The 18,143-nt window shown below is 43.8% G+C and overlaps 1 protein-coding gene across 9 annotated transcripts in view; it reads right to left on the reverse strand.

Annotated features, from left to right (window-relative positions):
* The window catches only part of DCLK1 (doublecortin like kinase 1), a 72,135-nt gene that overhangs the window by 19,164 nt on the left and 34,828 nt on the right, over positions 1 to 18,143 (reverse strand). For all 9 annotated transcript variants that reach the window (XM_076067463.1, XM_032955335.2, XM_032955339.2 and 6 more), the window contains exons 7-15: positions 17,203 to 17,305; positions 12,610 to 12,711; positions 11,243 to 11,293; positions 9,054 to 9,148; positions 5,720 to 5,813; positions 4,425 to 4,533; positions 3,355 to 3,412; positions 1,069 to 1,188; positions 30 to 176 (exon numbers count right to left, since the gene is read on the reverse strand). In XM_076067463.1, coding sequence (XP_075923578.1) covers positions 30 to 176; positions 1,069 to 1,188; positions 3,355 to 3,412; positions 4,425 to 4,533; positions 5,720 to 5,813; positions 9,054 to 9,148; positions 11,243 to 11,293; positions 12,610 to 12,711; positions 17,203 to 17,305 — 879 coding nt within the window. The remainder of the gene's footprint in view (positions 1 to 29; positions 177 to 1,068; positions 1,189 to 3,354; positions 3,413 to 4,424; positions 4,534 to 5,719; positions 5,814 to 9,053; positions 9,149 to 11,242; positions 11,294 to 12,609; positions 12,712 to 17,202; positions 17,306 to 18,143) is intronic.

An 18,143-nucleotide genomic window follows, 5' to 3' on the forward strand; every position in this document is an offset into this window, starting at 1 on the left:
TTCAATCTAAAATAGATGCCAGCACGTACCAGCAGGTTCTCGGGCTTGATGTCGCGGTGCGTGATGTTGAGCGCATGCAGGTAAGCCACAGCGCTGGCCAGGTTGTAGAGCATTCCACTGGCGTCGCGTTCCGTGTACTTTGTGGACGACGTGATGGCGTCAAAGAGGTCCCCGCCCTGCGAACACGCGGAGCCCGCACGCCACTCGCCGGCTGTAACCTCACTCGCTGCGCCCACGTGCGATGGAATATGTTGAAGAGGTCAAGGTGCAGCGATGCAATTTCTCGCTCGTGCCACTGCTGGCTGAAGGGGCTTCCACGAGATGCAGCTATAGAGAGGCTCTCTAAGAGGGTATTTTGCCTACTCCTCCATGCGAGACATCTTGAAAAAGTATGGAGAACCCACAGTTTACCCAACCAATAGACTAACTGTGGTGTACCCATTTATACTGCTGGAATGGATTATTCCATTTCGGACACGTCAACATTTTGGTTTGATTGATATACAATTAACAATCTGTGCAGGATATTAACATGGCTAAAAACGTATTTTAAGTAACTTCATAAATAATCCTGTGATGTCATTTTCTGGGGCTGTTTTCTGACGTATGGATCGTAGCTGCCAAGTTCGAAGTGAAAATGTATGCATGTACGTTGAATTTCTTTCGCACCGTACATAGCCAACCGTGCTAATCGGAGGTAAAACGTCTTCATCTCATGATATGATCTAGATAGCACAACTGGAAAATAACTGGGGATGAACAAAATATGTTTAGAGTTCCTTAAATTCAAAAATGGAACAGGCCAACCAGCCCAAATGGGGCCCTACTGCAAATGAGTTTTGAGGCTCATAGAGGTACTTTTGATTAAACCCTATTTACCGAGACAGTACTCAGACTAAGGATGTATTGTCGATATTGTTCATACTAAAATGGTAATATGAATAAACAGACCTAATGTTTTTGTGAATAAATAACGTCACGCATATTTAATTCATAGGGCCCTCTTGGAGTTTTGGGGCCTGGATAGATGTCCCCTTCGCCTCCGCTTAAATGAAGCCCTGGGCGCACCTTGACGAGCTCCATAACCATGTAGAGCTCGGATGGTGTGTCCACCTCCTCGACGAGCAGGATGATGTTGGGGTGCTTGACGCGCCGCAGGATGGACACCTCGCTCTCGATCATGTGCTCCTGGGGGCGGGGGGGATGACGTTGACGCCGCCGTAGTCAAATTTGGCTGTGATGCGGCGACGCCTCAGAACGGCGTCGCGCGAATGACCGCATCAAAGCGTTCAGTTGGCGTGCGAAAACGAGTGGCCGGGTTGCGCAAAAATACTCAGCTCCAAGGAGGCTTGATAACCTGTGCCATGTGACATTTCATGTCGTATGTCCCTACCCCTCATGAATTTCTAAAGAAATTGACCACAAGTGAGACTGGGACTAACAGTGGTCGGGTTTTTAATTCGAGGCGGGCACTTCTATTTCCAGAGCACTCGCAAACAATTCACGACCGTGTCTTTGCAGCTGCGCTAGAATCCGTTGCCATGAACACTTACAGCCCTTCTGTCAATCCAATCTTGGGTGAGGCCCTCCCCATGGCACACAAGTCGTAGCAGTTATTTAACCTGACTACATCACACTCGTCAATGCAGGTTGGTAAAGGCGGGAAGCATTAACATTCGAGCACAGCACAGTACACCAATTGGGTTTGCTGCGATGCCTCATACTGACAACATAGCCCCACAACATAGCCCCGCAACAGGCTATAGAGAACCTGTATTATGTTTAACATGTAGGCTCCACCACCAGACACGGCCAATCAGCAAAAAAGTGTCACGTTGACAAAAGACAAAGAGTGCACTCCTTTAGCCCACCGGTGTGTTGAACAGTGAATCCACAACATTTACAGTTTGAGTACGACGTTTCGCTGGTAATTACATCCAGCATCATCGGGCAATTCGTCAGAATGGTGAAGCCCTCACTTGCTCCCGGTCTTAAATAGAGCAGCAGGGTGACGTCATCATTTAATTAATTCAGGTGCAGTAATTTGAGGCGGAGGGGGAGTATTGTAGTAATATAATCGATTGGTAATCAGTCAATGGTTATGATTAGTAATGAGTTGTAGATGAGTAATTAGTTGTAATGCGTGTCATTGTGATTATATGCTACGTTAGTAATCAGTTAATTAGTATGTGTTTCCCCTATAAGGAATTGTAATATGTATTATTTAATAATACGCTTCCAGGCTGCACTAAGCCTGTAGCTGTCAGAGTGATTAAAGTTATTTCTATTTCTCTCAATTTCAATGGATTCTCTAATTAGTCTTTGCCAGTAATAATTAGTTTTACACAACAATCAACGTTATCAAAATCAATTGAGTGTCCTTGTTGACAAGCATGTTCTGCCACTGCCGACAGTTGTGTTTGAGATAATTTAATATTTCTTAGTTTTTTTAGTCCTATAGGGGAAACACATACTAATTAACTGATTACTAACGTAGCATATAATCACAATGACACACATTACAACCAATTACTAATCTACAACTCATTACTAATCATAACCATTGACTGATTACCAATCGATTATATAATTACAATACCCCCCCCCTTCACCTCAAATCACTGCACCTGAATGAGTTAAATGATGACGTCACACTGATGCTGCTCTATTTAAGACCGGGAACAAGTGAGGGCTTCACCATTCTGGCGAATTGCCCGATGATGCTGGATGTTATTACCAGCGAAACGTCGTACTCAAAAACTGTAAATGTTGTGGATTCACTCTTCAACACACCGGTGGGCTAAAGTAGTGAACTATTTGTCTTTTGTCAACGTGACACCGTTTTGCTGATTGGCCGTGTCGGGTGGTGGAGGGTTACGACACATTTATAAAGAACGCGACCTAACCCAAAAACCTTTATTATGAACCTGTATTATGCACGGTGGTCACCCATCGAAGTTGCACGTGCTGTACATATAAAGATGGACTGAGTAAAACATCTAAGTGACCCCATCATTACACAGGCACAGGGAAGTACTTATTTTTGTCGATAGTCCAAATTAAGTGGTTAAAATTCCACATTCCTATGGCTGGTACCAGTCCAATCATAGTACAACCACTTTTGTTGACTTCCCACTGATTGGTGCCTGGATCTTATCTATGTGGTGTTGAATCCATTAACACCAGAGGAACGATGATGACAATTGGGCTGAGATGACATTGCCAGGGAATCTGAACTCATAATTTTACGACTGGGGTCATGCTGCTCTCCCGACTGAGCAACGTCCCAACCCCATGCTGAACATGCAAGCGCAATCTCAGAGATATACCGTGCAAACACAAGCAAATGCTTACCTTCCCCTTACACTTTGCTTTGTCAATGATTTTCAGGGCATATTCGTGTCCAGAGGATCTGCACAGAACACAAACATTGTGCATCATTCATCATCATTACATCATTAACTCAACACATCAGGCGTGTTATTTACAGTGGGAGACAGAGACGCATCCATCATGGCACTCGGTACCATTCCCAACGATCGCTCATAAACGTTCCTTATAGCCAAGCACACGAGCCGGTGGTGCGGCATGCAATGGAACATTACCCTGAACGACCAGCAGAGTGCGCTCAATGCTCACCGCACTCACCCTTGACTATCCCTCGCAGAACAAGATTTGGGTTGCTTATATGAAACCAAAGTAAATCGAAAAACATTTGAAAAATAAAACAAGCTCATATCATATTCTTGGTTCTTTCGGTAAAGTCACGTAGACGGGAAACAATAAAATAATAAAAATATAATACAATAAAATTCTCACGACGTTTCGACTGCAACACAAGCAATCATCATCAGGCGTGTTGCAGTCAAAGCGTCGTGAGAATTTTATTGTTTTATATTTGTATTATTTTATTGTTTCCCTTCTACGTGACTTTACCGAAAGAACCAAGAATATGAATCCTTGCAGTCACAAAATCTTTAAATGAAAAAATTTAAGCTCATATCAATAAATAAATGAAGCGAACAAACTAATTTCACACAAAACAACGTACAGCTCCTTTGTCAATGGATTAGGGCCTCCACATGCCACGTCGGAAGTGGGAGTTATATGACCATACTTCACCACACCAATGAGTGCGAGTTGGTGAAGGCACAAAACAAAGATGTTGGGGCATGTTACGGCAAATAACAGATTTTTCTGCACTTCCCTCTGCTGACAAAAACATAACCGCGAATTTAGCTTTTGCTTCTCTGTTTATTAATCTCGCCAGTTGGGACGCACAAGGTTGCGGCTAACGACAGCAAAGGACCGAGCGATTTTTTTATTAGCACTGCAGCCGATGTAAGGGATTAACGGTTGCGTCACCGGCGCCAATTCGACCCCGGTGGGAGCCCCCGTGGGAGCCGTGTGCCGCCTCCACTCACCGCTCGATGCACTCCCGCACCACCGCAAAGTTTCCGTCACCGATCACCTTGCCGATTTTGTACTTGGCCGTGATTGCCGATGGAGGGTGGAACTTTCCTCCATTAATAACTGGGGTTGGGGTGGAGGAATAACAAAGAATTGAAACCTCCGTGCCTCCGATTAGCACGGTTGGCTACGTAAAGTGCGCGAAAGAAGTCACATGGGACTACCTGTCTACCTTCAACCGTCTTCATAGCCCAGATTTGAAGAGGGTGAAGTGGAAGATGGCGGCATTCACTTGACTAATGCCATCAACACATTTATCAATGATCTCGTGGTCCACAGAGCAACAACTAATCCATGCCTTAGTGCGGTTGCACCACCTGCACACTCAATAGCAAAGCAATGTATGTATTTTGAACTTCTTTCACACCGTACTTAGCCAACCGTGCTAATCGGAGGTGTCATGGTTATATAACACTGATAAAAAAAAATCGTCAAATAAATACTTATTGAGCGAGTTCGCAACTACAAATATATTGCACTAAGGGGGGACGTGTAGAAATGGCACGAACTAACATTGGTCAAACGTGGAATTTAAAATGTGAAGTGGAATAGACTCTCAAAAACTGATAAAAACTTAGTGGCTCCCTCAAGACGTTCACATTTCAGAAAAGAGGCCAAGATGACATCTTATTATTAAACAAAAATGTTTTAAGACATCAAACAGAAAAATGCCGTGGGCTTCAATTACACGATAAAAATGTTGGTTTGGCCAAGATCTTGCAGGAACGTAATATAAGGTTTACATCACACCTGATATGTGCACCATACCTGATGCGCCTCTATGTCCCCCAATACATGGGCGCACCATCAGTGGCACTAGTACACGTACTGTACGTTCACACCTGGAACTTGGTTCTCTCATCATTGTTAATTGGCTATAAACTTCACAACAAAATGTGCACCGCATGTTAGTAAAATTGTTTATAAGCTTTTTCCTGTTTCTGACCAAAAGTATGAAAAGTCAGATCATCCGTCTACATCTGACACTCTGGTACATTACGAGTGTCTCTCATCTATCAAGAATGGTGGACAAAGTATTTATGAATTACAGTAACAATTGGTTGCCATATTGTGCCCAAGTGAAGTCACTTAATGATAACACTAATGGTGATCCACACAAATTAAAGTGTCTAAAACATACATCTGCAATTGTGGAACTGCCCAAACGTAGCTTCCGTAGACATTTTATTTTTGAGCGAACGTGCAGAAGCCAGGATTGTCGCGGCTCTCACGGCAGACTCGGACTCACCGGAGCCCTCGGGGCTGGGCCCATTGAGGGAGTCGTCCGGCTCGGTTCCCCGCGGGGAGGCAAGGGACGAGTGAGACCCGCTGTAAGACGGGCTCTGCCGCCCGTCAGAGGAGGAAAAAGAGAACAAGAGTCATCATCAGCCATGATCTTCTTTCACTGTGCTTTCAAATGCGCTTTTGGTGGCCGTCTGGAACGCTCTTACTTCCGATATTAGGAAGCCACTGGAGCTATGCACTTTTAAATAATCTACATTGAAAACTATTTATTCAGAACTGCTTTTTGTGTTTAGTTTGTTGTCCTTCCCCCGCACCTCCGATTAGCACGGTTGCTTACATGCAGTGCGAAAAGAATTCAGCATACATACATACTTTAAGCATCTTGGTATGTTGCTTTTGTGTTATATTCAGTTCAGCTGGCTGTGATTTTTTTTTTGGGCTGTACCACGTGTTGTTCTGCACGATATTCGGCACAATCTTCCCACGCTTCACTCCCAGAGTGCCGAGCGAAACGATTGACAGCGTGCCGAACAATACACGGCACAACGCGAAAACACATCAGACAGCACTACAGCAAAACAGCGACAACCTACGCAGTCACATTTAGTTCAGCTTTCCAAAAACAATGCAATCTGCTCCAGTCCATCTTTGTTTAAAAATGTTGTTTTATCTCGGTATGCCTTCAATGAATCCCGTGGGTACAGATGATCCGATGGGTTTTAAAGTTGTGCCCCTGTGACAAATATCTTCAACTGTTTTGAAATACAAAATGCCTTTTTTTGCCCATATATTCATCCTCAATGCAACTTTGCAGCCTTCTATACTGACTAAAGTTATTCAATAATTTAATGGACATAATTCATATTTACCAGCAGTCAAACCATTTCTCGAATGATAAGGAGGAAGCACCATAGGTCACATCCGAAGAGGTAAATTCTGCCCTTCGCATTACAAAAAAAATAAAAAGCTCCTGAACCAGATGGGATAACTGTGGACATCGTAAAATTAGCGGGACCAGCTGTCGGAATAAAAAGGAGACAGCCAATTGCGCACGTTAACATATAATAATATACCTCAATAGCTGAAAGAAGAACGATCATTATTCCGTTCAAGGAGACGCAAAGGTGACATGAAAATTAGCAGAACAAGCACTGTAACTTCCTATCATGTGTATATAAATTGTTGACGAAGATCGTCATTAACAGGATGGACAATTAAGAGGCCAGCCGATCACTTGAACAAAGTTGGATTTAGAAAGGGTTTGTTTTTAAAACCGTCAACCACATACATACTACAAATCAGATTGTATAAATGACAAATGAGTATCAAACACTAAAATGCATGTGTAGATTAGGATAGGACAATTTGACTTGGTGAATAATGATGCAGTCATCCAAACTCTTACAAACCGGGACCTCAATGAAAAATAAATAATCTTAGAAATTATTAAGAATCTCAGGCTGGCCCATGACAACAAAGTCATTATAACAACCAATAGAAATGAATGAGCTCTAAACATATCAAACAGTAATAGAGTAAACGGCATTGTGTACCCCTATATTTTATTAAATATATCAGCCATGACGAATCCACTGCTGGATGACAGCCTTCCCAAGCTGGCACCATCTCTTGTGATGTAATAATCCACCCAGGACCTACACTCGAGTTGATTTCATCAATCCATCTCCTCGATCTCCACCGTCTCGGACGAGTTAATTTCCTTGGCTGCCACTTGGCTGTCGTGATTCTTGACCATCGGCAAAATGTAAACTGAAGATAATTTATGGTGAATTGTGAATACTACCGGGGCCAATGCTGCCGGCATAATCTATACATTGCATGAATATCCAGCTTCATCTCTTCCCTCGACCCCCCCCTTGCTTCACTCCATTGCGGATCAGCGTGGAGCTGGGCTGGGTGCGGCAGCCTGCGTTGATTTACTGCTCGGGAGCCCTGAACGTGGTTGGAATGCTAAATCACTGTGGTGAGAGTGCATGGAGGCACGGCCTATTCAACGAGCCCGCATTTCCATAACACCCACTGCGCTCTAGGACGGAGCAGCATGTACCAATGTTCATCTGCTGGTGATTTTACTCATGAGTCATTGAATTTTAAGACACCCAAAAACACCCCTCATCTAAAAATAACAATAATTTCATGGTGTATGATCACTGCTGTTGTTTCAATGGTTTTGGCCAGAAACGGGCGTGCGTGGCTTGGTGGCTGAGGCAACCTGCTCTCATCGCAGTGCAGAGTTTCGGTCGAAAGTATGAAATCGTCGGGAAAACCATAAACTGGACTGAAAAATTGCAGCTTTAAACCGACAAGTCCTAATTTTAAATCCCTCCTGCTGTCGAGGGCGTAAGAGTGCACACACACGCGTGCGCGTCACACAAATTGAGACGCCAGTTTATAAAAAAAAAAAACTGCACCACTAAGCTCTTGCTAATTGCAAAGCACCACATTTTTTCTGCGTGGACAGACTGGAAGTAATTTATTGGTCCCCGATAAGGGTGGTTGAGAGCGGATGGGGGGGGGGGGGAAGGATGGGGTAGGGGGGTGAGGATGTAATTCACAGCATGAAGATACCATTCCAGAGGGGCGGGCAGGTTGGGACTGCACGCCAACCCCCTGCGCAAAGGCTGCATCGCACGAGATTTATCGCTTTGCCATGTTCATCGCGCAGTGCGTATTTGCGCTCCGCTTTACGAGTCAACGTTACACCGCGCGTTCAGCTCCATTGACATTGGAAACATACGGCAACTTTTATTGACGTTTAAACCTACTGTTACAAACGAAAACAAATTGGACATATTGTATCGTGGGCTCTTTTTTTTCATTCAAGGATTAAAATGGGGATAGAGAAAAATACAGAAGCATGTTGTTATTTAATAACCATTCCTCATGAAAAAAATGTATGCCAAAGTACAATGCTGCACCGAGATTGAAATAATTATGTTATTAATAATTAATAAACACCCCTGTGTCAAACCTCTCCTGGACAAAGCTCTCCCCACAGCGTAAATGTTTTGGGTTGGTTGACCATACTTTACCATGGTGGTCAAAATAGGTCAGAAAAGGGGAGGTGACCCAAGACCGCTTGAGACGCCACCGAAGTTAGCCACGGCTAAGAATCGAACTCAGGTCGCCAAGTTTACAATGCAGTGCAATAACCAATGCGCCACTGCTCTGCCATTGAAATTTAACACCCTGATAAAAAAAACCCAAGTAATTCACTGGCTTGACAGGGCCTAGAAGTCCTGATCACAGTCTGTTTTTTCACATATAAAATACATGCGCTTTACTCCAACGGATCCCTCCAAATTTCGGCACCTTACCTTGCGACGACGCAGGCTACCGGGCGAGGTTGAGGCTGGGCTGGGCGACTTGGCCATGCTTGGGGTAGACAACTGGCTGCTCGGAGTACTGGTAACTGTCAAGAATTAATAAGTTACACATGAGATAACAATTGTTACAGCTGATGTGCGTCATAGGTTCTTGTGTAAAGTTTTAAATCGGCCAACTTCAAGAGGAAGAAGCATTTGATTCACATAAAAGAGATTAGAAGCGTCCGATGGCTCGGCGGGCGGGGGGGGGGGCCTGCAGGGGTAGGGCACTGATTTGGGTTTGAATCCGTGATTCAAGTTATGAAATCTAGCGAGTTGAATGGTATCAGCCCAATCACAATGACGAGAGTAAAATCACAAATTCAGATGTTTTACTTATTTTAGCACATAGAATAAAAATATATATTTTACTGCAATGCAACAAACATATTTCTCGAGAAGAACATATGTGAAAGTGCTCCAAATAGAATTTTGGAACAACATCAAAATATCCCTTAGAAGGAATCTTAGAAGAAATTGGGAAGAATAAGCAGATTAATTGTCTGTGCAGCCCAAACTTCCACATGTATTCTCTATTGCAGAAATTTCAATAAATGGGCACTTTTGAAACTAAGTATTACTCAACCCAACAAGACGCCCAAAAGGCTAATTTAAAATGTTAACCCCAAGCCAACCAGGGCTGAGATTTCATCTCATTCTTCACACTGTGCACACGTACAAGCCGAATTGACCGCACATTTATTTTTTTCTTATCCCCGGGATGTTACAATGCTGTTTATACAGAGAAAGATTGTCTTTTATATTCATAGGCTGCTGGGAAACATGCTATTCGTGAGCACCTATTGATGCTGGTATGAAACAAAATTAAATCAATCTAGATTTGAAGTTGGCCTTTAAAAACATGAATCGTTGGTCCAACAACACTCACATTCAACCGATTTTGTCCCTCCAGCGCTGATATTGACACACTGCACCGGCACTAATTTTTAGGCTGAATTGGCCTTAAAACCATGATATTATGATGCACTAAAGCTATTTTAGGAAATCTAAAGGACAACTGCAAAGGTAATTGTAAATAATTTCCAAAATCTGGACAAATGTAATCACTGTTCCACTGAACAGGAAACTAGGATGTCAACTTACAATTAACCCACAGACATACTGTAGGTCACATGACTACTCAAGGTTGTGTGCTCTGTAATCTAATTTTTGCTCATTAAAACACACTTAGAACAGTTTTCAGTGACAAAACAAAACTCGGTCACTTTATTGCAGTGCCATATCAAGTTGCTATAGTTGCTCCGAGTAAATGCGTTGCCGTTGACAATGGCCAGAAGTTACCCTAAGGAAAGCCCCAGGTGATGCTCAGATGCCGTTTGCTATGATCGTGAAAGGCCTTCAACAAAGATGTTGCTTGTCGAGATTGTAGTGTTGTTATTTATCCGCATGGACACTGCTCCGCATTATTAAACACACAGACACAAACCGATCCCACACGCGCACGACCGTGTGATCCTTTTTGGTCTCTCAGACATCACATCTGCAAGTGCTCGCATGCCGTCTCTGATGGCCTATGAGTAAAGAACGACAAACTCAAGAAGAGGCCGTCAAGTTTCCCAGGCTTGCAATTAACAGAGCTCATTTGTGACATTAATGAGCGCTGCAGTAGAAATAACAAGGTGTGCTGCTCTTCAATTGCCAATTATGGCAGGCATCAGCAGGGTTCCACAAACAAAGAATGCAATTATAACCAGGACATTTTGCTTCAGTTTCTGTCTTCACTATGCTCTAAACAATACTTTTCCAACTAGGTTATTTCTTAAAACATTTAAGGGTCTTCCCAACAGATTTAAGCCCTATTAACAAAATCCAAGGAATGCAACGCGTTTCAGAACACATCCACCAAGCAGATGGAGCGATAAAATCAACGCGTGTCAATTCCAACAGGGACTTATTTTTTCCAACTTGCAGACATCTATTTGTAGGTAAAAAAAAAAACTGAAATATGAAATGACGACAAAGCTAGTGGAATATGTTATGAGACTCTGAGAAAAACTCTGAGAATGGCACATCAGATATCCAACGATTCAATGTGCATCACGGCGGTCAAGAAGAGCAGTGGATTCTGCCCGGGCCTAAATCACTAGGTATGGTAGGAGTCAGGGAGGGAAGTGCCTTACCAGGTGACCTCACGGGCGATCGAGCAGTAGAAAATATGCTGGATCCTCGTACTGTCCTCAGCATACAGGAGTGGCACAGGGGTAAGACAGCGCACCAACAGACAAAGGACATCACAACATCATGCACACCGCACAAGAAACACATGGAATTATTAATTCTATAACCTTCGATGTTTTTCACATCATGTACGCTGTATGCAATGGGTTCACGGAGACCCCTGCAGCCCCCTGTAGCTTCTACAATCACCACAATGTAAAAATAATCGTCGAGTCGTGAATCCCGAATTGTGACAATGTCATCGTATTGGCAAGAGGTTGAAATGTTACCCCCACACCCGATTAGCGTGGTTGTCTACATACAGTGCGAAACAAGTTCAACATGCATCCATACATTGTACACATAAGTAGTGTCCTTTTGCTGAAATAGTTAATCAATTCGCACTGGTTACACATATCAAGACTAATTGGGACTGGGCCTTCTCATTCGGTCACCCTTGGCTCAACAGTGGCTTATATTTTTGTGCTATCTAGTAACATTTGAGATTCACGGTGACATTTTCTAAGTTCCTACCATGCAACTTCAGAACCACTGGGCTTTACTCAAGTGAATGTTAATTCAAGTTAAATGTAAAAAAAAATGTGTGACGCCCACAGTGTCCATAGATTCAGAGTCACGGCAAACCACAGACATGCAGGTATGCACCCAGAACCGGCGCAAACAAATGCCCAAGCTCTGTGGCCCTACATTGAGAGTAAGCTGAAGCAGCCTGATAAACCCGTACATACAAAGGGGCAACATTAAATCCTATACAGATGGGAGTCCACATTTGCTGTATCCCACTTCTCCTGGCAAGCCAGGGTGTATGGCACCTCGATGTCCAGGGCACTGAAGTTTCACAACTATAGTGTGGATCCACCAACCCAGTGAGGATATAATGAATGAGTTTAGAGAATGGAATATGGAGTCATCCTAACTACCTGGATTAAGTGTCATGTGTCAATTTTGATTCATCATGAATAAATACAAGGTCTCTCCACGCAGCAGCAGCCACAGTTATGAGATGTGCATTATGATACTGCTCTTCACTTCCATAATAGTAGGAAATTAATGAATAAAAAATGAAATCTGCCAGAGGTGACCTGATTAAGTCATCTCGTCTGAGTGGAATTTTTCAGGGCCCGAGGGGAAGCCGAGGCACGTGTGGGAGCACTAAGGGTGGGTAAGGAGAGAATGGTACTGGCGAGAGGGGGTTATGACAATGGCATTGGTGGTGATGATAGTGGGAGGTGATGGCAGTGGCAGTGTTGTTGATGGCAGTGGGAGGAGGAGGTGGCGATGGTGGGAGGTGGTGGTAGCAGTGGGAGACCTGAAACAGGAGATTTGCTCCGGCGTGACGATCCGGGGCTCCTCAGGCCACGCGGTGGTGGTACCGTCACCTTGGAGTAAGAGGCCTTCATCACCCGGCACTCTGAGAAGCGCAGGTGTACCACACACACGCACATGCACACATACCAAACACTGGTACTCAGTATTGACAGCAGCCACAAGACTCTCAGACACCCATCACAATACTCTTTGTTTTTTTACGGTAAAGTCACGTTGGTAAAAAATAAAAATGTTTACCTATGTGACTTTACCGAAAAAACCAAAGAGTATGAATCCTTGCAGTCACGAAAACTTCAAATCTAGAACCCATCACAATCATGTCAAGACTGCAAGGCTCTTCAACAGTGCAATTGGGCTTGATGAGTGCGGTGAACGTGAAATGTTTAAAAGCGCTCCACTTGAGGGTTTGTCAGATATATAGTTTTCTACATATGATTTCTACTTTAGGCATCTCAGAACAGTCCTCATGCGATTTTTTGTGAATTTACATTTTACCATGTCCCACTGACCTTCACCAAGGTCATAAGACAGATGTCTTGAGCTGTATGCAAAACGGATATATATTTTAATTTACCATAAGACATATCCCTGCTCTACAGGATCACAAACGTGCACGTGTCATGTGTACTTGGGGCATCCATCATCCAAAGGCGAAGCAATAACATACAGTACAGCATCTTCTAAATTAGCAGTTGCATGCAATTTTGCATATTTTTCCATGACCTTACATTGTTCTTGAAAACAATGTAAAAAAACACTAATCTCCTCTAAAGTAGACCCCTTTGGCATTCATGGTGCATATTTATACTCCCCTGGAAGGTTTACAAAATGGAGGTGGGATCAACAATGCAGTCTTTGTGATCTTCCATGTCGGTACCCAGAACATTTACGACTGGGTTGCCCAGTCACCAAATTGAAATGCAATTCAAATAGCCATTCTGCAGAATTGCCTTCATTCAGAATTGCAGAAAGGACTAATTATAATTCCACCTTCAAGTACAGATGGGCAGGTTTTTTTTGTTTTTGGAAGCTGACAATCAGCCAATTCCAAAGGCCCAATCCCATCCTCGTTCCTTTGATGTGCCCACAGCTCATGAGTTATCTCCTTAACCCTTTCAGCTACTCATTTGTTTTTCCCCCCACTACAACTCTAATAAGTGTAAGGCTATCTCTCTCTCTGGTTCTATGGGTTTTAAGGTCCTTCTGAGTAACTTGTATTCTCACGTCGGTGGGGAAAGCGTGCTGGCTATTTTCACGAAAAGGCTGTAGTTTAACATGGCATAACATAAAATATGGGGGGAAAGTTGATTGGTGTGGTGGTTAGCACACTACGCTATGAACCTGGTGCCCTGAGTTCGATTCCCATCCACAGCTAACATCAGTGGTGGCTGACATTTAACTGATCCTGGGCTCCACTAAACAACAACCCACACTGACCAATGTGTGGTGAAGTATGGTCAAACAACGCCACAACTGACATGGTGTATGGAAGCCTTCATCTGCCAGTGGATTGACAAATGGCTGAAAATTAACATAAAAGACGAGCTGCATACAAGTCCCCCAAAAGAATACGGAAATGTCTACCAGAGCAAGGGCTGACCTTGGAAAGACCGTTGGGGGATTTTGGGATGTTGTGAAACCCGAGCTTGCTGAAGCAACCCCACCTGGCCCATGGATTTATGATTTGTATCTGACCTTGCAAGATCCACTCAAGAGCTCATCACTCACTGCACGCTAATCATTTGCCCGTTAAACAACACACGCACAGAGGTCTTTAAAATGAGAGGTGCGCGTTTGTAAACACCATAATTTGGAAACAACAGTGTTACATTTGTTTATTGCGTTCTTCAGCACCACGGCCCTAAAAATTGGCTAACCCCTAAGCAGGCGCTGCAGCGGTGCTAGTAAAAGGCTCCAATTAGGCGCAGTTACTGGGACGCTGCCTCTCCCACGAACGCTCTCTTTACACGAGCAAGCGCCTGCTGACGGGGGGGGGCAGACGTAACCAAGGCAACCCCCTTGCCACCGCTAGGTTGCCATGCCAACGTAATGGCTGTTCCTCCTTTTTATTTTTTCAAAGTGAATTTGAAGCACTGGCATTCCATTTTTAATGCATTCTGCATTTCGTCGTCTGCGGGGATTTTTAAATGCCGAGCCAGAGTCTTGGCGGGGGCCGTTGCCAGCGGCAGACAAAAAGGTTGCTGCGTCGCGCACCGCTGAAATAAGCAACGTTGGCAAAAATGTATCAGGGCACGGTACATCGCATGCATTCACCCCTGCAGCCATTATCGTGGCGCAGACAACGTAACATTGTGTAGCGTTTAGAAATAAAACTATTCACGGGGTCCTCACAAAAACAAACCATTACCAACGTTGCCCCCAGAAGCCAAACAAATGAAAGCTGCCGTGGCACATGAATAGCCACTGCTAATACACTGGTGGTGACATTAAACCTGTAATGCGCAGACGGAATATAATAAAGGGTTATCAACGAGCCTGTTGTAAATCGCGATGAAAAGGGGCCATGCCCAGATATAGGCGAGTGGGTAAAATTCAATTTAGTGCCACCGACAGAGGCCTGCTTGGCTCCGAAGTGCCCGGCGTGGTTTGGGTGTGCGTCGGATTCTAAACCGGCGTGAAGGCATCATTCATCAGCACGGAACTCGGTGGAGCTGTGACAGATTCATCCCCCGTGGGTGTCAAACCCGTGCCCTTTATCAAATATCTGTACCCGTGAAATGACACATGCAGGCTCATGTTTGAGAGATTACAAAGGTTCCGTGGCTTGTAAAGGGTTTTTCCTTCATTCTTGTTTAGTTCAAGACAGTCTTTGTTTTGTTATATTAATTAGGCCATGGTTTCTCGATTGTGCCGAGTTTGAGGGTGTTTAGCCTGACACCCACCCCAAGTTGCCATGCCTCGGAGTTGGGCTTTGTAAGGAGATGCAAATCTGCATAATGACTACATTTATTAATGCTTAACCAACCTCCAATCACTAACACACCACCCATTCACCTTCGCAAAGGTTCCTTTAAGCACCCACCGCATCATCTTATTGCAATTACAAAGACGTTTGCTGATTACAAACAAACACCTTGTGAAAGACCCAATGCAGATAGACAATCCCTGAGTTAGATCTTCCACGAAGCTCAAGGTCGACCCTAAACCAAATCTGCACAAACCATGACAGATGCAGATGCACAAATGGAAAATTAAAAACTCTCCAGTGTGCGACTGTGGTCATCCAGAACTGACCACACAACGTATAACAACACAATACCCGATCCACAAATACGAAGAAGAGATCACAGCAACACACTCCACCACTACTAACGCGGTTATCTGGCTTGAACACCTGAATGTCAAATCATAGTTGTTGCTCTGCATCTACATCAGCCGTACATTGGTGAGGGCTCACCAAGTATCAATAAACTGGAGTACCCACAGAAAACCGCACACACTCAAAGCTTCATAACACAAGGATTATATCCACAGACTGGATCCAGTGAGAGGACTGAATGTATCTGTGGACTGCACCCATTGGTCTGCTGCCATCCATTGGCACCTCACAGCACTGACAGCCCCACACCGACAACACCTAGTAAGCACTGATGGGGTCACCCATCTAAATACTAACCAGGCTCAAGCCTGATTAGCTCCCAAGATCTGATGAGATCCGTCACTTTCAGGGTGATTTCCTCAAAGGCTGTACTTGAGTACTTTTGTATTCCACTGATGCCACAGCAGAAACAGTCACTGCAACACAATGTATGGTGTTAAACACTCCAGAAGCCGTTTTGAATACATCATCTCTCTGGAAACAAATAGCGGAAAATAAGGCACATCAAATGCATACATTTAATCAGATTATCACAATCTTACGGTTCTGCTTTGCAGATGAGCAGTCACGCTTTGGCAGTTGGGGGTGTGGTACTCACGAATGGTTCCTGGTGGAAATTGGTTGGATCATTGATGCATAGTGCCATTATATTTGCTAATGCTACCATTAATTTAATATTGCCGTGCTATAACATACTACAGACAAACCCCTACGTAACATATGTTCAGCTAAATTTAACTTAATGCACGATGCTATAATTGTATTAAATAAATGCAACTACTGTACTGGCTAATGAGCCTACTGTTCGTGCACTACTATGTATCTAAACATCTCGTCATCAGTATAACCAGCATTTTATGTCAATGTCGTGAATTTTATCTACAATGTTGTGGGTGTCTCTTAGCCATATCTAAACATATTGGGGGATTATTCTTGGTTCTTTCGGTAAAGTCACGTAGAAGGGAAACAAAAAAAGATTAAAATTATAAACAATAAAATTCTTATATTTTTTATTTATTTTTTATTGTATTGTTTCCCTTCTACGTGACTTTACCGAAAGAACCAAGAATATGAATCCCTGCAGTCATGAAAGCTTTAAATCAAAATATTGGGGGTACCCTGACACCCAGGACACCCACGGTGGCTGCGTCGCTGCTTCTGCTTTGTAGTGGTGGAGTGTGCGGAGTGGCGTCGCCCTAAAAACATAGACGTCGAGCTGGGTGCAGGACTCACCGCCATCATCGATGAGGAAGTCGTCCGAAGCATAGCGGAACTTCTCCGGGCCGCACGCTATGAACACATCGTCATCGCCAAAGAAGTCCTGTAGACAGGTCACCTAGTGTACAGAGACACACACACGTGCAGGGCAAAGACAATTATCACCCCGTGCTGTTCGTGAGCACCTATTTAAGTCATGGTACCGTCAGAGCAGATGAATGCCACCAAACAGTAATCCAGCAAAAGCAATGGCAACGCTTGTGGAAGGTAACAGAATCCTAAGATGACGGAGAAAAAATATACACCCATGACAAGGTGTTAGTAATCTAAGGGTGTCACGAAAAAACACCTATTGTTACAACTTTTCACCAACCCCAACCTTTTTGGTGGTAGGAGCAGGTGTACTTAATCACACCCAGCAACAGGAAAAACAAAATATTGTAACAGTTAATATAAAACAACGCTGGAACAATAATCTCTACAACTTGGGAACCTTGCCATACTCTGCAATATCTGTAAAACCATCATTAATCAAGCAAGAATCAATTTAGTGTTGACATTCGCAGATCTAGGCAACCATATGTCACTGCGGCCTGATGTCAAGCCTCCATCACGGCCACCATAAATATAATCTGTCATTGTAAGCCACTGCTCCGGGCGTTTTTCTGCGGCTCAGCGCTTTTGGCGCTTGTCCACTGGGGACCAGGTTGCAGGGACAGGGCAGGGTCGGAGTCTCCTAGGCCCAACACTTGTTCTAGTTTCTCCCTGAACCCAACAAACCATCTAATCCTTGTGTTCATAATGCAAATAAGAAAATGTATCTTAAGTCAGTGTGGCGTAAAATATGGAAATATGCCCACTCGGGGTACTATTTACTAGATTATTAAAATTTTACCAGGAAAAACCCACTGAGCTTTATAGCTCTTTTTCAGAAGCGACCTGGCCACACATGATAG

This window comes from Petromyzon marinus, chromosome 16, assembly GCF_048934315.1.
Source record: "Petromyzon marinus isolate PM22_M1 ecotype Great Lakes invasive population chromosome 16, UKy_Petmar_22M1.pri1.0, whole genome shotgun sequence".
Taxonomy (NCBI): domain Eukaryota; kingdom Metazoa; phylum Chordata; class Hyperoartia; order Petromyzontiformes; family Petromyzontidae; genus Petromyzon; species Petromyzon marinus.